Source organism: Stegostoma tigrinum, chromosome 19 (genome assembly GCF_030684315.1).
Source record: "Stegostoma tigrinum isolate sSteTig4 chromosome 19, sSteTig4.hap1, whole genome shotgun sequence".
Lineage (NCBI taxonomy): Eukaryota > Metazoa > Chordata > Chondrichthyes > Orectolobiformes > Stegostomatidae > Stegostoma > Stegostoma tigrinum.
In genome coordinates, this window is record NC_081372.1 from 11636314 (window position 1) to 11658408 (window position 22095).

The 22095-nt window shown below is 43.3% G+C and overlaps 1 protein-coding gene across 2 annotated transcripts in view; it reads right to left on the minus strand.

Annotated features, from left to right (window-relative positions):
• Window positions 1-22095, minus strand: part of LOC125461441 (N-terminal EF-hand calcium-binding protein 1-like) — a 134131-nt gene that overhangs the window by 12880 nt on the left and 99156 nt on the right. For both annotated transcript variants that reach the window (XM_048550228.2, XM_048550227.2), the window contains 3 exons: window positions 17874-17995; window positions 7868-7947; window positions 4341-4394 (listed from right to left, as the gene is read on the minus strand). In XM_048550228.2, coding sequence (XP_048406185.1) covers window positions 4341-4394; window positions 7868-7947; window positions 17874-17995 — 256 coding nt within the window. The remainder of the gene's footprint in view (window positions 1-4340; window positions 4395-7867; window positions 7948-17873; window positions 17996-22095) is intronic.

Sequence of the window (22095 nt, forward strand, 5' to 3'; positions counted from 1 at the left end):
CTGTACCCAGGCTTAACTAATTAAGCGCTGTTGTTTAGATCAGTTACCAGACTCACACAATCAAACTGAGAATATTTGAACACCACAGATAAAATTATGGTACTTTTAAAGCTACAGTGTAGACAGATCTGTGGAAGAACACTGAATCATTTTAAGGAGAAGACGATATTGATGTAGTAATGGGTTATGGTGACCAGGCAGGAAAATGGACTTGAGAGCAAGAGGAGATCAGTCATGATTGTATGAAATAGCAAAGCAGGCTCAAGGGATTGAATTGTCCATCCCTGCCCTTAATTCTTAGAAGTTTGATTGGACTGTTTTGGTTGAGTGTGGAATGCGGGGCTCGGGCTGAAGTGCCAGATTCTGGGGACTACTTTCCTGGCTGTTAGGTGCTCAAGTATGGTGAACAGAGGGAATGTGAGGAGTGGAATCTGTCCTTCCTTGCTCATGTTTCATTGTTTCAGATGAACAGATCAGATGGGCTTTGTTGCAGGTTTTTATTTCTCTCTGTCTGAAGTTTACTCTGTGAGCTGTGTTCAAGCCCACCAGTAGTTTCCATTTTGTTGGTTCATTCAGGAATGGATAGGGAAAATAAAACTCGGGGTGTGACCAGGTTTGTGCATAAATCTTAAACTGGTCCAGTCTGATTGGAGTAAATCAGAAACCAGGGTAAAAGACTGGGGTGTAGTCTATTTATAATTCACATTTTACAAGCTATGTTCTGCCCAGAATGTGTCAATATTGCTGGCATTAATGTGTATTAATTTGAACCTTCTGTATCATTTTTAGTTTGTATTGTAACAAGACTTAAGGTGCATAAGGAGGCAGAATTTATTGAAGCAGTAGAGATTTTTGGGATAGCACAGGGTAATGCATGGGGAGTTGCAAAAGTGGGGTGCTATAGCACCAGTACGGGCAGGAGGGAGGTGATGGCCTAGTGGTATTTTCACTGGACTGTTAATCCAGAGGCCCAGGTAACATTCTGGGGACCTGGGTTCAAATCCTGCCTCGGCAGATGGTGGAACTTGAATTCAATAAATATCTGGAATTAAAAATCTAATGATGACTGTGAATCCATTGTCAATTGTTGAGAAAACCCATCTGATTCATTAACGCCCTTCAGGGAAGGAAACTGCCATCCTTACCGGGTCTGGCCTCCATGTGACACCAGACCCATAGCAATGTGGTTGACTCTAACACTACTATAGACAACAAATGCTGTCTAGCCAGCCATGCCCTCATCCCATGAACTAATAAAGGGGGGGAAGAGAAAGGAGGCATGTAATTGCAGTGTGATATGTTTACATGAGTAGTCCCCATTCTGAATGAAAATGCATGGTGACATTTAGATTTTGATATAGCTACTTCTTCGAAAATCTTGAGTGATGCATCTGATTTCCTAGTGCAGTTCTATTTATTAATTTCATTTATTAATTAGTTGAATTTTAAACTCCAAAAACTCCTGGTGATATCCACAAAGTATTTGCCTCAGTCTTTGGACTACCAGCCCAGTGACATTTGCACTTTGTCACCAACTTCCCTTAAATCTGGACAACTAAACTGTAAATGCTTGATTTAGATAACAAACCCATATTCGGCCATAGTAATAAAACAGCACCAGTCTTCAGTACATCAAGAAATACTCTTTAGTTTCAATAAACCATCCTATTCTCATGCGAACATTTCTGAAGAAGTCGTCCTAGTCTCAAAACGATTTCTTGTGCCACAGATGCTGCCAAACCTGTTGAGTTTCTCCAGGCTTCTCTGTGTTTGTTTCAGAATTCCATTGTCTGCAGTATTTTTCTTTTATTTTATAAGAATTAATTTTTTTTAATAGAAAGAGGAAAATGATACAATTGCATTCTATAACACTGCTCCATCACACTGGGTCATAAAGATTTTGTGATGACGCAAATGAATGTTTTCAGAAACCTGAACTGTAACTTAACCTGTGCATTTTCAGCTCAATTTCCGGATTTTTACCCAGAAACCTAAGCACAGAATGAATGAGTTTAAACTGGTGGATGAACACTCCGCTGAGCAGGTCCAATTATCTGTACCCTACAATTCCATCACACTTAAAAAGATTCCCCACCTGCACTGAGGTTTCAACTCATGTTTTACGATTTTCAATGACATTGTGAATAAAATAGCAGACGAGTTGCTCATCATTTCATGCACACCAGGGCTTTAATCAGAATCCTGCAGCAAAACATCCTCACCAATTCCTGCTGTGAATATCATTGCTGTGCTGTAATTACACCTTGCAGTCTAACATAATTTATATATTGTTTAAAACAGCTCCAAATAACACTTGTGGAATCAGAAGGTGGCTACAGTAGACAAGGAGGCCATTCGCTCCAGCATATCTGTGTTGGCCCTCTCGAAGACCAATTCAGTTAGTCCCACTCCCTGCCTTTTCCCCATAATCCTGCTACTGTTTTCTCTTCAGATAGTGATCTAATTCTCCTTTGAAAGGCCTGGATGTGCCAGCCTCCACCAAATGCTCAGACAGTGCATTCCATTTCCTAAACACTTGCTATATGACAAAGATTTTCCTCACGTCACACTGAGATCTTCAGTCATTCATCTCACATCTGGTTCTGGAACCATCCGCCAGTGGGAACAGTTTCTTACCATCTCCACTGTCCAGACCCCCTTATTGTTTTGAAAATCCCAAACAAATCTCCTCTGAATCTTCCATTCTCTAAGGAGAAGAATCCCAGCTTCTGCAGTCTAGCCAGCTGATAAAGGTTCTTTATCGCAGGGTGGCTTATTGGTTAGCACTGCTACCTCACAGCACCAGAGATCCAGGTTTGATTCCAGCCTCAGGCGACTGTGTGAAGTTTGCACATTCTTCCTCTGTCTGAGTGGGTTTTCTCCAGGTGCTCCAGCTTCCTCCCACTGTCCAAAGATGTGCAATTTAGGGTGGATTAACCCATGTTAAATTGCCCCATAGTGTCCAGAGATGTGCAAGCTAAGTGGGTTAGCCATGGGATACGTGGGTTACAGCGATAGGGTAAAGGGGGTGCGCCTAGGTGGAATGCTCTTTGGAGGGTCGGTGTTCATTTGAAGATCTGAATGGCCTGCTTCCACACTGCAGGGATTCTATATCCCCTATATCTCTTGCACAAAACATTAAATATATAGTCCCCCAAAATCCATACCACCAGCCAATGGAAACAATTATTTCTTGCCTGCTTTATCCAAATCTGTCACGATCTTGTTCACCTTGAATAAATCTCATCTGTTCCTGGGAAAAGCCCCAGCTTTTACAACCCTGTTGGGAACATATCACAGTTCCTGCGTTGTCATTGGGTCAAAATCTTGGAACTCCTTCCCAAACAGTACCTACGCCAGTAGACAGCAGTAATTCATGACGGCAGCTCACCACCTCTTGAAGGGGCAACTAGGGACAGGCAATAAATGCTGGTCCACCCAGCAAATGCCATATTCCACAAATGATCAAAGGAAAATCTTGTAGCTACATTCCCTTGTCCCCAGTACCATTCCTGAACACCAACTTGACCAGTTTTTGATCAGCAACCACCAAACTTTATTGAGATAAGGCCATGAGGTGAACTTTATTGTTTTATTTTTTTCTGACTTTATATTCTGTGTTTTGGTTTAGTTTCCGTGTTTTAAGATGGTGCTAGAGAGTAGCAATACAAAACAACACTTCCCACTGTATTTGTAATTAATGCACATGAGAATGCAGCCTCACAGCACCAGGGGCCCAGGTTTGATTCCACCCTCAGACAACTGTCTGTGCAGAGTTTGCACATTCTCCCTGTGTCTGCGTGGGTTTCCTCCGGGTGCTCAGGTTTTCTCCCACAGTCCAAAGATGTGCAGGCTAGGTGGATTGATCGTGTTAAATTGCTCGTAGTGTTCAGGAATGTGTAGATTAGGTGGGTTATAGGGGATGACTGTGGGTGGGATGCTGTGAGGGTCAGTGTGGACTTGTTGGGCCGAAGGCCCTGTTTCCACACTGTAGGGATTCTATTCTAATAAATCAAATTTAAGATAGTGTTCCAAAATTATGGTCTGCCACGCCTGACCTCTATGGGTACCTGCTGGTAATAGCTTGGGAGACTTCAACCTTCATAGCTTCATAACATTCATGTTTCATATGCTGCGCTTTAATATTTGACTAAATCTACTGCCTTCCTGAAACTCCACAAGTAGTTGCCTCTCTGTGAATTCCATATGTTTGGTTCAGTTCAGGGGCAGGTTGGCCCTGCCTTTACGTGTTGACATATTACCGAAACTTTCTGCCAGATAACATCACCGACTTTATGAAACGAGCTGCCTGGAGTCAGCTGCTTTCGCTCTAGACTTACAGAATTAGTGGCTTCCTCAATTACTTCTTCCTTTAAGGGCTCCAGTCTGGGAGTCTACAGTAGACATAATAAAAAAAAGATTTGTTTGTTAGTGTAGGGCCCAGCAAACTTTTATACTCCACCTGGTGAGAGAACAGAGTGCTGTCTAATTTGAACAGCATCAAACACCAATAACAGCTGCCAAATGAACTTTGGCATTCAGTCATAATCATTAGATTCATCACATTTGTTTACAGACTATTCCTCTGTTACCCATTCCTTCTTCCTGCCTGAAAATAATCAATTAATTTTTAAGAAATTCATTCACAGGATGAAGGCATCACTGGTTAGGCCAGGATTCATTGCCCATCCTAGAGGGCAGTTAAGAGTTAACCACACTGTTGTGGGTCTAATCATGTAGTCCAGACCAGGTGAGGATAGCAGTTCCCTTCTCTACAGGAAATTAGTGATCCAGATGGGCTTTTCCCCAAACACTCAGCAATGGTTTCACGGTTATCATTAGACTCTAAATTACAGGTTTGAACTGATTTCAAATTGCAGTATCTGTCCTGGTGAGTTTTAAACCCAGGTCCCCCTGAGCATTACCAGGGTCTCTGGACTAACAGGTCCAGCAATAATACCCACAGGCCCCCACTGCACCCCCTCCCCAACCCCCTTCAATGGGAAAATCAGGCTAATTCCAAGCCTATAGTTTGGATCAAGAGCTCTAGTGATGTAGTGGGGCGTGTCCCTACGTCTGAACCAGGAGGCCCGAGTTCATTCCCACCTCTTCCTGTTAATCCAGAGACCCTTGAGCAGATTGATTGGAGAATAGCCTACAGCACATAGATTCCTCCAGCACAGAAACCGACCCTTCTGCCCAACCAGTTCATGCCGATCATAATCCTAAACTAAACTAGTCCCATCTGCCTGCGCTCGGCCCGTATCCTTCCAAACCTTTCCTATTCACGAACTTATCCAAATGTCTTTTAAAAGGAACTGTACCTGCGTCACCCCACACCCACCACCCCACCACTTTCTCTGGCAGTTCATTCCACATGTGAACCACACTCCGTGTAAAATAGTTGCCCCCTCATGCCCATTTTAAATATTTCTCTTCTCGCCTTAAAAATGTGCCCCCTGGTTGTGAATGATCAGAAATCATCGATTCAGACCCGCCCCCTTGAGCAACATGTCATTAGATCACAGTTACTTTGTAATTCAATCCCACTGGTTTGTCTGAGCTCCAAATCCCTTAATACCCTCACCGAACAAAACAATTTCTATCTCAGATTTGTATCAGAGATAATGGGAACTGCAGATGCTGGAGAATTCCAAGATAATAAAATGTGAGGCTGGATGAACACAGCAGGCCAATCCTCTCTGATGAAGGGTCTAGGCCCGAAACGTCAGCTTTTGTGCTCCTGAGATGCTGCTTGGCCTGCTGTGTTCATCCAGCCTCACATTTTATTATCTATCTCAGATTTGAAAGGTTCCACTGACTCAGCAACCACTTCCTTCTGCAGAGGCAGGCTCCAGATTCCCCCCTTTACTCCCTGACTTCATTGCTAAACAATCTCATCCTAAAATGACGACCACTTGTCCAAGGGCAGCCCACTTCTCCACCAACAAAAAGGGAAATAAATTCTCTTCATCCACCCTACCTTACATCACTGTAACCACCTCAATAGCTACACCCTCAGTTGCCCCTTAGGTATCTGAGAAAACAGCCGATGCATAGCAATTCATTTGAGTCAGTTTAAGTACATGCAGTTTCGTAACACTGTAATCAAAACAATGAAACATAAAAAAAGTGCTCATTGTCCTTGAATACAAAGCTCTGAAAAGTGGCCTCTAATCAAAATACTCTTTCCTTACACGGTGCTTTCCTCAAGTAACTATATTCATCCTCCTTCCTCTGACTCTTGCATTCATAGAAACAAAATGATAGAAAACCCAGCTGCAGGGGGTGACACAGGGGTTTGGCACTGTGGCTCGGTGGTTAGCACCGCTGCCTCACCGCGCCAGGGATCTGGGTTTCGATTCTATCCTCGGGTGATGGTCTGTGTGGCGTTTGCACATTCTCCTTCTGTCTGCGTGGGTTTCCTTCCCACAGCCCAGAGATGTGCAGGTTAGGTGGGTTGCCAGTACTAAATCGTCCCCTCGGTATCCAGGGATATGCAAGTTGTGTGGATCAGCCAGTTAGAATTGCAGGGTTATAGGACAGGGGGTGGGTCTGGGTACGATCCTCGTTGGAGGGTTGGTGTGGAGTCGATGGGCCAAATGGCCCGCTTCTGCACTGTAGGGATTCTATTCCATAAAAAAGTCCAAGACATTAAGAGCCAATCTGCACTCCTGGTTTGTAGCACAATCCAATTACTCAGAGAGGGAGAAAAAGGCACAATGCTGAAAAATACTACTTTGGAAATTAATTTAATTCAGTGCGATTTCGAGGTGTAGAAGACCAAGCACACCATTCCCAAGTGTCCCTGTAGCTGGCCCCACACACTCCTGGTCTCTCCCCAGGCACACAACCTGTAATATGTTATCCTTCAATTCTTTCGCTATTAACAGGCCCTTCCTTTGAGAGAGAGAGAGAAAAAAAATGACAAGCGCAACTTTGGGGAAAAGTCTGAACCCTACTCCAGGTGATTCTCGGCTGTGAGCTGACAGACAGTGTCAGGCAAGGCAGTTTTGGCTGTTGCGATATCCAAGGCCGTGAGGTGGTCTTTTCATCGCCTCTGGTCAACTTTCAGGCTGCATCTGCGCAGGATCTGCTAACAGAGGACTCATGGGTGACCCTTTGAGATGGTGAGGGAATAACACCGATCCCTGACACCTGTGATTCTCCTGAGGCTTGGTTCTGAAGGTGACAACCGACTTAACAAGGGTGGCTCGGTGGTTAGCACTCCTGCCTCACTGCACTGGGCACCCGGGTTCGAATCCAGCCTTGGGTGACTGTGTGCAGTTTGCACATTCTCCCTGTGTCTGCGTAGGTCCCCTCCAGGTGCTCCGGTTTCCTCCCACAGTCCAAAGATGTGCAGCTCAGGGTAGATCAGGTGTGCTAAACTGCCCTGTAGTGACCAGGGATTTGCAGGTTAGGTGGATTAGCCATGGGAAATGCAGGGGTAGGCTGGGGAGATGCTCTTCAGAGGGGTGGTACAGACTCGATGGACTGAGTGGCCTCTACCTGCATTTTAAAGATTCTATGAATATCATGCTGCTGTCTTTAGGAACCTACTGTGTGCTTATTGCTGCTGTAGTTCCAACATTACAGTGTTTCAAAAAGTCCCACATCGACTGTAAATTACTTTGAACCTCATGAGATCCCACAAATCTGAAAAACAATCAGGCTGTCTTCATTTTGAAGAGACATTTAATTGGTCAGGGGTGTGCAGGTTGGGTGGGTTAGCCATGGGAAATGCAGTGTTACAGGGATAGGGTAGGGAGGTATGCCTGGATGGGATGCTCAGTGCAGAACCGATGAGGAAAATGGCCAGCTTCCACATCATAGGTATTCTATGATTCTCGGAATGGCAGCTTTGTACCTTGCACTCCAACCTGTCAATCAGCTGCTGCAATCTGTTAACCTGGGTCACCCACTGACTCTCTGGTTCCACACAGACACCTGGAACAGGGAAGAATAAAATCATTCATAAGGCAATTCTGGTAACGGTTACATCATAAGTGCTTTGTTTGACCTTGGGTTAAGTGCGCAATTGTAAAACGATGCTGTATTCCTCCCAAAACTGCCAACTTCAACTATCACTTTACCTCGCACAAAGACAGACTCTATTTGAGCCCCTGTCCTGTTTTTGAAGTGTTAAGTTGCCTTCTTGAGCCGCTGCAGACCTAAAGCTGTAGGTTGACCCACCATATTGTTAGGGAGGGAATTCCAGGATTTCGACCCAGTGACACTGAAGGAATGGTGTTATATTTCCAAGTCAGGAAGTGCCTTGGAGGGTACTTTGCACAATGTGGTGTTCCCATGTATCTGCTGCTCTTCTCCTTCTGGATGGAAGTGGTGATGGGTTTGGGAAGCTGATTTGCACGAGAGACAACAAGAGACTGATTCTTGGGCAATTCTGGAGGTAATGTTACAGGAACAGGCAGAGAAGCTGCCTGGCCATGACAGGAGAGGCATGAATGGAACCAGACAAAAACAATGCCATGTAGAAACATGATGTTGTGGCGATAACATGGTCCTGGCTCAAGGAAATGTTGGGTATACCTGGATACACGCTGTTCAATTAAAATAAGAAAGGGAAGCAAAAGAGGGTTGGCTGTATTGGTTAAGGAGAAACAAGGATGTCCCAGAGAGTTCAAGGGTGGAATCAATTTGGTTTAAGCCAAGTAATGAAAAAAGTGCAATTACATTGCCTGGTGTAATTTACAGATCACCAACTAGTGGGAAAGATGTAGAAAAAATTAAGAAAATTACAAATAGATGTAAACTATTATGCAACTATAATGGGGGATTTCAACGACCTCAATACAGAATGATAGTGCAAAGGGAAAGAAGAGACAAGTTCTCCTAGATTGTATTCATAAGCGTTTCCTACAGCAGTATGTTTCTAGTCCAACAGGGCAACATGCAATGCTAGGCCTGGATATTGGGAATGAGGTGTGTCAACTGGATCAAAATGACAGTGGGGGTACATTACAATAATTATTGTAACATAAGATGTAGTACAATTGTGGAAAATGATATCGGTCAATCCAATCAACCGGTGGGGAGCTAACTTCAATGGGGCAGAAACAGTGCTGGGCTGGATAGGTTGGAAGCAAAGGGTGATGAGAGTACTGAGAAATAGGCTACTGTCGGAGTACAGATAGACGGGAATTATCAAGGTCCACTGCCTATGAAGGTACAGGTAGAGCAGCAAACACAACGCTCACTGGGTGGGAAAGAGATTGAGTTTAAATAGAAGAGCACTGATGACACGTGTCACGTAGAAAGTATAAATATAACCAGGAGGAATACAGAAGATTCAGGGAGAAGTGCAAAAATAAGTAAGAGAAGCAAATATAGCTTGTGTGAAAAGATTTGCAGCTATCATACAAGGAGATCCCGAAGTCTTCCAAAGGCCCGTTGCTAGAGAAGTAATGTTGACGAAGGACCAAAAAGAAGCAGAGCTGAGGTGTTAAATGAGTAATTTGCATCTGTCTTACAAGATAGATACTGTTTGGATCGTGGCGACGGAGGAGGAAATCAAAAGGGTTTAAAATTGATAAGTGGGGTGGCATTGGATAAACTATCAATACTTAGAAGTTGATAAGGCACCAGAAAGATGTGACTAAGTATATTAAAGGAAGTGAGAGTAGAAACTGCACATGCACTGGCAATTATCTTTCAGTCTCTCTTGATTCAGGGGCTGGTATCAGAGGACTGGAGAACTACAAACATTTCAGCTTTGTTCAAACAGAGCTTGTAAAGATAGGCCCAGTAATTATAAACCTGCCTGTTTACCTTCAGTGATGGGAAAATTCCTGGAAACAGTTATTTAGGAGAGGATTTACAACTGCATGAAAACAGACGGGTTGATTAGAAAGAGCTAGCCTGGATGTGTGAAATGAATATCATTCCTGAAGAACCAGCTGAAGTTTTTCAAAGAGATGACAGGAGGGTTATGTTATTGATGTGGTGTACAAGGATCATTCTTTAGACATTCAATACAGTGCCAGAGAATGAAGGACAGTAGCAATGTAGATACAAAATTGGCTGTTATAGGAAACAGATCAATGATTAATGGGTGTTTTTTGAGCTGGAGGAAGGTCTGTAGTGGAGCTTTCCAGGGGTCAGTATTGGGACCTTCGCTTCTCTTGATGGATATTAATGATCTGGATCTTGGTGTGAGGAGGACAAGTTCAAAATTTGCATATGATTTAAAACTTTGGAGCATTGTAAGCTGTGAGAAAGGCAGTGCAGAACTCCAGAAGGACACGGACAGGTTGGTGGAGGGGGTGGATAGTTTGTAGATGAAGTTCAAAATGGACAGTGTGAGGTGATATATTTTGGTCCAAAGGATATGCAGCAACAGTGTAAAATGAAGGGTGCCACTCTAAAGGCTGTTGAGGAGCATGGAGACCTGGGCAGAAATGTGTAGAAGTTATTAAAGAGTGGTTCATCATGCATAAGGTATTCTAAGCTTCAATAATAGGGGCATAGAGTCAAAGAGTATGGGAAATTATACTGAACTTGTAAAAGACACTGGATAGATCTCAGCTGGAACATAATGTACTGCGCACCACACTATAGCAAAGATGTGTATGCAGTGAGGACAGTGCTGCCAGAGGTTACAGAGAATGGTTCTGGGGTGAGACTTTTCAGTCAAGAGAATATATTGAAGAAATTGGGACAATTTTCCCTGGAGATAATAAGTCCAAAAGGAGAAGTCATAGACGTTTTCAATATCAGGAAGGGTCTGTAGAAGTTGATTAATGGGAAACTGATCCTGCTCACAAATGAATTGAGAACCAGAGGGCAAGGATTTGAAACATTTTGCCAAAGAAACAAATATAATGTGAGAGAATTTTTTTTACCAGGGGTTTTGTTGAGGTCTGGTATGTGCTGCCTGGAAGTGTAATGGAAGCAGGTTCATGTGAGGCCTTCGAGAGGGTGTTGGATGATCATTTCAACCAAAATGATGAGCAGGATTATGGGGAGAAGGCAGGAGACTAGCCCTAAGGCCTAATACTCAGAGAACCAGCAAGTTCATGAGGGGCCAAATGGCCTCCTTCTTCAGTGTAAAATTTCACTGAGGCCCTGGACAAGAAGGATTGAGTGGGGATGATGTTGGAAACCTTATCATGAGCTATCATCTTCAATTCCTTAAAACCCAACTCTTCAGCCAAGCTTATCCGCCCATGTTCTAATACCCTGCTGTGCAGCTCAGTGACAGATTTTATTTGACCAGCATCCCATGGGGGCAATCAAACTTGAAGCAGGCACTAGATAAATGCAAGTTGTTGTTGCTGGTGGTAATGTTTCCCATCTAACTGTTTCTTTGACCCTCACAACTTCAATTTCATTGTTCAAAGGTCAGATTGTTTACTCAATGTTGCATCAGCATGACCAAAGGCGAGGGCAACTCATGGAACATTAGACTGGAGTCCGAGATAGGAAGGTAAATAATTCTCTCTCCCTTGGTCCTCCTCCGTAAGGCACGATACACAGATTTACCTTTTTGTTTGATTGCAACAATATTGTGCATTTATGTAGCCTTGTGACAATAAAAAATGTCCCATGGGGCCTCACAGGAGCACTATCAGACGAAACCCAAACATTTCACATTGGGACAGGTGAATCACAAGCTTTGTCAAGGAGGTATGTTTCAAAGAAAGTCTTCAATACTTAAGTGTTGCTGCCATTTTGTCAATGTTTTGCAACTTGTACATGCCAGGACAATTCAGAACAAACACCGAAGTAAAGGTTAAATAACCATTTATATTAGATGAGAGGAGAGTGCTAATTGGTTGGCAAGTGGGCTGTGATTGTTAGAAGCATTGGGATAGGGAATGCACCAGTTAGTGATGACTGACAGTTAAAGGCCAAGCTTTGATTCAAGGAGAGAAAGAGATGCAGAAGATTGAGGAGGGTATTTCAGAAAATTTTTAAAAAGTGAGCAGGAACAACTTACAAAATGCAATGTGATCATTCCACAAGGTTCCTTTAATACAACCTTTCAAACCCGCAACTTTGCCTGCTGAGAAGGACAGGGGCAGCAGATGCATGGGAGTAGCACTGGGTGCAAGCTCCCCTCCAAACCTCCATTCTGATTTGGAACTATATTTCTGTTTGTCCTCTGCCACTGGGTCAAAATCCTTGAAATCTCCTAACTTCGCTGTGGGTATATTTACACCACATGGACTGAAGTAGTCCTTTTCTGTGATTTTAAACCTTACTTTTGGTAATCAGAAGTACCTATTTATAATGCAACATGATAATTCCCCACAGAGAACTCTTAAACCCGACTCCCAATTGTTTATTTGTATTTACTTTATGTCTATAGCTTCCTTATTCATTTGTAAGGTAGGTACTTAATTAAGGCCACCTTCTGTAATTTAAACATGAATTAATATTGGGGCGGCACGGTGGCTCAGTGGTTAGCACTGCAGCCTCACAGCACCAGGGACCCGGGTTCGATTCCGCCCTCAGGCGACTGTCTGTGTGGAGTTTGCACTTTGTCCCTGTGTCTGTGTGGGTTTCCTCCAGGTGCTCTGGTTTCCTCCCACAGTCCAAAGATGTGCAGACTAGGTAGATTGGCCATGCTAAATTGCCCGTAGTGTTCAGGGGTGTGTAGATTAAGGGGATGGGACTTGGTGGCATGCTTCAAGGGTCGGTGTGGACTTGTTGGGCCTAAGGGCCTGTTTTCACACTGTAGGGAATCTAATCTAGTCTAATCTAATCTGATAGGTTTGTCTTGATGTAATGTCTTTTCAAATCCACCAGGTGGCAGTGGCTGCATAGAACTGTTGCTGAGTTTAATACTGTACTGAACTGATAGTCCTGTTTAACTTGACAGGACTGGTTCCCTCTCGACTGGACTGAAACAAAATGCCAACTCATGCAGCCAGAGTCAATTTTACTTCTTGTTTCTTGGAAAAAACTTGTAAATCATCCCTTTCACACAATGTCTTAAAGCCCTTAAAGGGAGTGTCACTCTCGTCCGAGTGAGCTAAGGGCTACTGCCTGAGTAGAGAAAGCTGACTAATGGTGGTCTAACCTGAGGGTCACCATACCACAGGTGAGGGGAAAGATTGAGAAGGAGACCCCTTCATTGTAACATCAGCTGGTGCAGGCATTGAACCCTTGTTGGTGTTACACTACATTGCAGACCAGCCAACTAAGCTAACTGACCCTCAAAACAAAAGCTCTTAGATGCCAATTGAATATTTTTTTGACAAATCAGTGTTCTGTTTGTTGTGTGTGTGCCTTACCTTTATGACAATTCATGTTTAAGCAGTCCATGTGCCATATGTATACAATGTTGTGACTCTGCCTGGTAATTAGTCTGTTGTGGATCTGCCAACTGCCCATACAAAAATCACTCAGCTCTTTGTAACTTCTAATTTGTAATTTTAATGTGTTTTACTGTGTTACACTAACCCACAGGGTTAATCAATCCCGTCAAGTGATTCATTCTTAGACCATGATCATTGAAATGATAGTATAGAACACCAGAACAAACTCCAAAAAACAGCAATGACTAGCTGGCCTATATAAAATGATGCCGATCGAGGGATAAATACAAACCACAAAAGCTCGTGAAATCCCTCCATCAACAGGCCCCTTCCAACCCGTGCCATTTTCGTGCCATGGAATACCTTACATTCACCTATAACAGCAGACCAGGCTGGAGTTTAATGTCTTAGCTGAAAACTTTGCAGCACTCCCTCAGTATTGCAGCTACCTCTTAACTGTGGGTTCAAGCCCTACTCCAGGAGGACACTTCAGCGCAGTACTGAGGGAAGGCTACATTGCTGACTCAGGTGAGATGTTAAACTGAGGCCCCAACCATCCTCTCGAGTGACCCTTCAGAGGGGCAGCACGGTGGCTCAGAATTTGGCTGAAGATTTCTCAATCTGCCCAGTGTTATCAATGCAATTGTTGGCCTCTCATGTCCTGCCAGCCTGCAATCTCAAATTACTATTCCTTTGGTTACCCTTCATTGTCTGTGCTGCAGTCACACCTTGTGGTGCCTGCTCATGATGTCAAAATGCGGGATACAGTCATAGATACGTGCAACACAGAAACAAGACCTTTCAGTCCAACTTGTCCATGGTGACCAAGTTTCTCAACCTTTGGCCCATATCCCTCTAAACCTATCCCATTCATGTACCTGTCCAAACATCTTTTAAATATTATAACTGTACGTGCATCTGCTACTTCCTCTGGCGGTTTATTCCACCGTCCGTGCGAGATATTCACCTGTCATGTTCATTTCAAATCTTTCTCTTCCCACTCTAAAAATATGCCCCCTTGTTTTGAATTCTCCTACCTTAGGGAAAAAAACATTTTTGACTCGCCTTACCAATGCCCCTATGGTCATCCTCAAACTCCAGTACTCCAGTGAAAAAAATGTCCTCTTTCAAACATCCTGGTAAATCTTTTCTGAAGCTTTTCCAATTCAATAACATTCTTCCTATAGCAGGCCAACCAGAACTGCACACAGTACTCTGGAAGACACCTCAACAGCGTCCAGTACAAAATGATATCCCAACTCCTATACTCAATGGTCTGAGCAATGAAGGCAAGCGTGCTAAACACATTTTTAACCGCCTGTGATGCAACTTTCAAAGAGCTATTCACCAGAACCCTTCAGTCTCTCTGTACAATAACTCTACCCAGGGACCAACCATTAGCCGTGCAAATCCTGCCCTTGTTTGTTTTGCCAAAATGCAATAACTGATAATTAGCCAAATTAAACTCCATCTGCCACTCCTCAGCCCATTGGCACAATTAAGCAAGATCTTCTTGCAATCTTACATAACCTTCTTCACTGTCAACTAAACCACCAATTTTGGTGTCATTTACAAACATAGTAAGCATGCTTCCTATGTTGTCATCCAAATTGTTTGTATAGACGACAAACAAAAGTAGACCCAACACCGATCCCTATGGAACATGGCTGCTCACAGGTCTCCAGTCTGAAAAACAGCCCTCCACCACCTCCCCCCGCCTCGGCCCATTTTGTATCCAGTCAGCAAGCTCACCCTGAATCCCAGGTGATCTAACTTTATTAATTAGTCTACCGTGCGGAACCTTGTCAAAGGCTTCACTAAAATCCATGTAAACTACATCTACTGCTCTGCCGTTAACAATCATTTTGGTTACATCCTCAAAAAAAACACGAGGCTATGCTGACTATCCCTAATCAGTCCCTGTCTCTCCAAATATGTGTCAATCCTGTCCCTCTGAACCCCCTTCAACAAGTTACCCACCACTGATGTTAGATTCACCAGTCAGATATTTTTTACCTTATAACTTTTCTAGCCTGGATTACTGCTCTGGCTCACCAGAGATGTTAAGCTTTAACTGCACAGCTTCTGCGTTCTGTTTACTCACCACTGTTCTCTGACCGAGACTTACAGAGCAGTGCCTTGTGATGCAGCCTGTACTTTAGAGTTATGAATTATCTTTCTCCAAGGAGTTGCTCACTCTCCTGTTGCAGTGTGGCTCTTACCAGGTCTCAAATGCTTTCACCATTTGCTGGAGTGTTCTTACTCGTTGAGGATTTCTACGAGGATTTCTTCTAACTTCATTACTTCCCTGTTGCTGACTGTATTGTACAAGCCGGCAACTTAAAACTGAGTCTGAAGGTCTCACACCACTGTCCTACAAGCAGTCAAATCAGATCCACACCATTGCTCACCATGCCACTTGTACAGTCAAGTTAAATCCAAGCAGCTGCTCACCATGTCATATGGTGTTGTCAGCTCACTGTACAGTGTGATTAGCTGTTCCTAATGAAATTACTCCCACCACCATCTTTAAATGCAGGGATCTCCAGGTCCAACATGGTCTGGTGTAATAGAGGAAAACCATTTCCTTGGCCTGACTATCATTCCTTTTCTTTATTCATTCACAGGATGAGGGCATCGCTGGCTGGGCAGCATTTATTGCCCATTCCTAATTGCCCAGAGGGCAGTTAAGAATCAACCACATTGCTGTGGGTCTAGATTCACATGTGGACTAGACTAGCTAAGGATGGCAGTTTGCTTCTCTAAAGGACCTTAGTGAACCAGATGGGTTTTTCTGACAATCAACACTGGATTTATGGTCATCATTAGATTCTTAATTCCAGATATTTTATTGAATTCAAATTCCACCATCTGCTGTGGCGGGAACCCAGGTCCCCAGAAGATTATCTAGGACTCCTTGATTAACAGTCCAGCGATAATACCACTAGGCCATCGCCTATAATTGATGATGAACATGTGAATTAGGAGCAGGAGTAAGCCATTCAGCGCTTCAAACCTGGTCTGCCATTCAATAAGCTCATGGCTGATCTGTTTATTTTCCACATTCCACATTCTGACTTATGATAACCTTGATTCTTTTGTCTGACAAGTATTTATCTGCCTCTGCCATGTTATCAACATTTTAATGACATTGCATTATATTGCAATAACAACTAATTACAGGCTACAATGGCATGATTGACATTATTAGAGAGACTGACGAGCACTAGATGTTAGATCTCAATCCTTTGTTTTGCCATTCTCTCTACACCTCAATGTAAAGTTATGGTAGGGCATGGTGCTTACAGCACTCCTCAATATTAACCCCTTCAGACTCACTTCCCTCAGTCCCATCCTTTCCAAAGAAAACAATCCCGGCCTATTCAATCCAGCCTCATAACTAAGATTCTCCTGTCCAGGCACCATCTTCTGCAGCCACTCTCACACAATTATAATAATCCCAAAACTCAGTGACCACAGCTTGACACAGTACTCCAGTTATAGCCTGACTTGTGTTTTATACAGTTCCAACTCTTCCATTCAATTTCTCAGTTAATTAAGCAAAATACCCCACTAGCCTTCCTGGTCATAAAGCTGTAAGACAGAGGAATCGAATTAGGCCATTCAGCCCACTGGGTCTGTTCTGCTATTTGATCATGGCTGATGTGTTCATCAACCTTCTCCTGCCTTCTCCCTGTAGACATGATCCCCTAACTAATGAAGAACCTACCTATCTCTCTCTTAAAGAGGACAATCAATGACTTGGCCTCTACAGCCATCTCCGCAATTAGTTTTTCAAATTTACCACCCTCTAGCTGAAGAAATTCCTCCTCATCTCAGTTCTAAAGGGTCATCCCTTCAATCTGAGGCTGTGGTCTTGGGTACTAGTCTGTCCTACTAGTGAAAACATCTTCTCCACATCCAGTCAATCCAGCTTCTCAGTCTTCTGTAAGTTTCAATCAGATCCCCCTCATCCTTCCAAACTCTATCAAAGGCAGATCCAGAGTCCTCAACTGCTCCTCATATGACAGACTTTCACCTGGACCCCCTCCAACGTCAGCACATCCTTCCTTAAATGCAGGGCCGAAAATTGCTCAGAATATTCCAAATGTGTTCGGACCAGAGCTTTTTAGAGCCTCAGCAGCATATTTCTGCTATTGTATTCTAGCCCACTTGAAATGAATGCTAACACTGCTTTGCCTTCCTGATTGCCAAATGAACCTGCGTGGGTAACCTTCAGTGAATCCTGAACTGTGACTCCTAAGTCCCTTTGTACGTTTGGTTTCTGAAGCCTTTCCCCATTTGACTCACCTTAATCTACCTGTTAAGCCACCTTCAGAGATCTGTGGACTTTCAGTCCAATGTCCAAATGCTCCTGAACACCTCTCAAAATAATACACTTTATTGTTTATTCAAATAGCCCAAAATTTTATCCAACCTTACTTCACATTTCACATTGTGTGAAAATTTACGTGAATTGACTGATTTTAAAGGTGAATCTGAGGTTTTCCCAGCAGCTTTAGAAAGCTCTTCGAGCTAAAGTTTTATCGACTGTTTTAATCTTGGAAATTTTGTTGAATTGTTCAATACCTGAGTGAAGGATTCCTGAGTATGGGTCACTAGGGGACAGGCAGATATTCTTCTGAGCTCTGCGACCACATCGTCTCCCTGGGCGATGGACAGGCGGGATCTCAGGCGTGTCCTGCTCCGGCCTGTGAAAGCGAGCACAATATACAATCATAGGATCACACAGCACAGTTGGAGGCCGTTCATTCCATCTATCCTGTGCTGGGGTTTGAAGGGAGCTGCAGAAACACAAATTAGGAGGAGCAGGCCCTTTGAGCTTGCTCTGCCCAGTCAATATAATCACAGCTGACCATCCAACTCAGTCTTCTCTTCCTACTTTCTCCTTATTCTCTTTGATCTCTTCAGCCCTGAGAACAGTGACTCATTCTTGAAACATTCAATGTTTTGGCCTCAACCACTTCCGGTGGTACAGAATTTCACAGGCTCACCGCTCTCTGGGTGAAGAATTTTCTCCTCATCTCAGTTCTAATGGCCTACCCTGTATCCTTACACTATAACTTACGGTCTGGACTCCCTGGTCACTGGGAGCATCATACCCTTGTCTAATCCAATTAATCCTGCTCTGTTGCCCTAAGATTCTTTCTTCAGTTATTTATCTGATTGAGTTTAGAACATTCATATTGAGTCTGTCGTTTCCACCATCCTTTCAGGCAGTATCTTCCAGGCCATTTACAACTCTTGGCATTTAGAAAAAATCACTCCTTGGTTTTATTTTGCCAGTGATCTTAAATCTGTGTCATTTGGTTACAGGCCTGTCTGTGGAATCTGATATAAGCAGTTTCTCTTCATCTGCTTTCTGAAAAGCCCTTCATGATTCTGAACATGTTTTAAAAAATTAGAAGCAGGATTAGATCAATTAGATACTCAAACATATTTCTAGCTCTGTTTTAAGAAGACAATAATGAAGTCCTGAAGAAGACTCGCATTGGATGTGAAATATTAACTCTGTTTCACTCATCAAACATTCAGAAGAAGGGTCCTGACCCAAAACATCAACTTTCCTGCTCCTCTGATGCTGCCTGGCCTGCTGTGTTCCTCCAGCTCCACATTGTGTTATCTCATTACTCCTACACCTTCTGAGTTTCTTCAGTGCTTTCTGTTTCTATTTCAAATCGCCAGTACTCTGCTTCAATATGTTAGTGGTTCTTCAGTGAAGGATTCGGAACACAAAGACAATCCAATAATTGTAGCTCCGTTAGCCCATCTCAAAAGCTAAACTGACTGAAATGACCCTGTTTTAGTGAGGGCACTGTCCGACCTGACATCCACAGTGCAGTTCTGAAATGCAGGTAAAACAGACCTCATCTCAAAGAAAAGCGGTGAAATTCTTCCCACTGTCCTGCCCAGTATTTCTCCCTTCACAAACATGAGTTAAACGAGACATCCCGACATGTAACTCTATAGAGATTTATAAAATCATGAGGGGCACAGATAGGGTGAATAGCCAAGATCTTTTTCCCAGGGTAGGTGAGTCCAGAACTAAAGGGCACAGGTTTAAGGTGAGAGGAGAAAGATCTAAAAGGAACCTCAGGGGCAACATTTTCACTCAGAGGGCGGTGCGTGTGTGGAATGAGCTGCCTGAGGAAGTGGTGGAGGCTGGTACAATTATAACATTTAAAAGGCATCTGGATGGGGACACATAGGAAAGGATTTAGAGGGATAATGGACCAAATGCAGGCAAATGGGACTAGATTAATTTAGGATATCTGGTCTGCATGGATCAGTTGGACCGAAGGGTCTGTTTCTGAGCTGTACAACTCTCTGACTCTGTAATTGTTTGCTGTAGTTGGGAGCTTGCTATGCACATAATGGTGGCTGCATTTCAAAGATCACAGCAACAGTGAAATCTTCAACTGCCATCACTGGATATGAGATTTCCATTACCAGGACGACCATCTCAGCAGGTCACGGTCAGGTCAACTGCTGCTCACCACTTATAAGAAACCAGAAAATGCTGTAGAAACTCAGCAGGTCTGACAGAATCTGTGGAGACAGAAACAGAGTTAATGTTTCAAGTCCGTGTGATTCTCTCCGATTTGGGACATATATGAGATGCAAAGCAGTAACTCTGTTTTTATCTCTCCACAGATGCTCCCAAACCTGCTGAATTTCCCCTGAGCTTTCAGTTTTTCTTGCAGATTTCTAGCAATCGCAGTATCTTGCTTTTATTTTTAGCTAACCACATAAATGCTGTCAGAACACAGATGTTAATCCATGATGCCAATACAACCAAATAAGAAGCAGACTGCACCTCAGAAGGTACATTGATTGGCATGAAAGCACATTGGGAAGTCCTGAATTTGCAATGCGCATTCGAGTATTTTGATAAAAATGCAGTTTAATGAATTCCCTCTTTCAGCCAACGTTCTTCCTATAATAAGCAAGCTAGGTCTGAATTTTGCTCTTAATTTTGCAGGCACTGCTAAAAAGAATTTACCAGGATGTGCCGGGAATAGAGGGTTTGAGATATAAAAAAGAGACTGGAAAGATTGGGACTTTTTTCACTGGAATGTGGGAGGTTGAGGGGTGGCTTCATTGAGGTCTATAAAATCATGTGGGGCATAGATAAGGTGAATAACAAAGGTCTTTCCCTAGGATGGAGAAGTTCAAAGCCAGAGGCCATATTTTTAAGGAGAGAGGAGGAAGATTTTAAAGGGACATTAGGGGCAACTTTTTTTACACAGAGTGACTAGTGGGTGGAATGAGCTGCCAGAGGAAATGGTGGATGCAGGTTCAGTAACAACATTTAAAAGACATTTGGATAAGTTCATGAATAGAAAAGGTTTGGGGGGATATGGGCCACATGCAGACAGGTAAGACTAGTTTAGTTTGGGAGTATGGTCAGCACAGACTGGTTGGACCAAAGGGTGTCTTTCTATGCTGTGTGACTCTATGACACTATGACCCTCAACTTCAGGTATTGATCAGTCTTTGGATCAAATTCTGAATTTGCAGAGTAGCCAAATGCCTGAGGCTCGCAGCTCGAAAAGTCAGGTAATGTGTCATTTCTTTTTGGGTCACAGAGATTGCAATGTAGGAGGAGGATACTCAGCTCATCAAACCAGTGTTGGTGCTGGCTCTTCAGCTGGAACTCTTCAGTTCCATTTTCCTTAGGAAATCCTGTAGGGATAGGGTAATGTAGTAATAATGTCACTGGACTGGTAATCCAAAACTCCAGGCTAATGCTTTGGGGACATGGATTCATGTACCCACTGTGACATTTAAATCCTAACATGGTGGTGAAGTTTGAATTCAATAAGAATCTGGAATTTAAAAACTAGCCTACTGGCAACTGAAATAACTCCTCAGAGGCCAGTACCTTTTTACTAAGTCACCATTTATTTGAGCATGCATAGTATGTGACACTGGTCCAGCTCCCTCAGAGCCAGCTCTCAGAGTGAACAGAACCTCTGGTACTCCTGTTTATATCTGTCAACCAGGGCTCCTTGATTGGACCGGATTAACAGCCCAAATCAGGGAACTCACATTCTGTGAGGTCTACCCATTTGACTTGATTACAATCACGACATCATCTACTGTTATTAAAATCCCATCTGGTTCACTAATATCCCTACAAGAAGCTGTACTTACTTCTCTGTCATCTATATGAGACTCCACACCCCAGCCTTGTGGTTGACTCTTAACTGCTCTCTGGCTAGCACCAATTGGCAATAAATTTCCAGTGATTCCCAAAAGCAAATCCTTAAAAATAGAATCAGGGTATCTCTTTGAATCAATACCCAGATGTTAACTTCAACCATCTGTACAGTGCCACTTCAGTCATTCTCAAGTGTTGGAGAGTAGCCTATGCCAATACAGTGAAATTCCTGACATGGCAAAATTGGATGATGCCAAATAGTACTTCACTTCTTGTCTGCGTAAAAGGCCTGGGCAGATTTTACAGGAAATGACCTAGAAAGAGAGCTGACTTTTCCCACAGGCCGAGTGCAAGCTGAGTATTTTTACTAGGAGTTTAAGTCAGGAGTATAGATTGTACAGGCTTGGCTTTCCCAGCTTGGCAATGAGACATCAGAAGAACTATAAATTAAGCAAAAATGCCTGAAGGGACACAGGATTAAATTAATCTAAACTGACACTCCAGCACAGGTCTGAGAGAGTGTTACACACTGGGCGATGTCCTCCTGCACGTTAGCTGTAAACTGAGGAGACCCCTACCTCCTACCAATCCCAGTCCTTTCAGGTGGATGTTAAGGGTCCCAAGGCA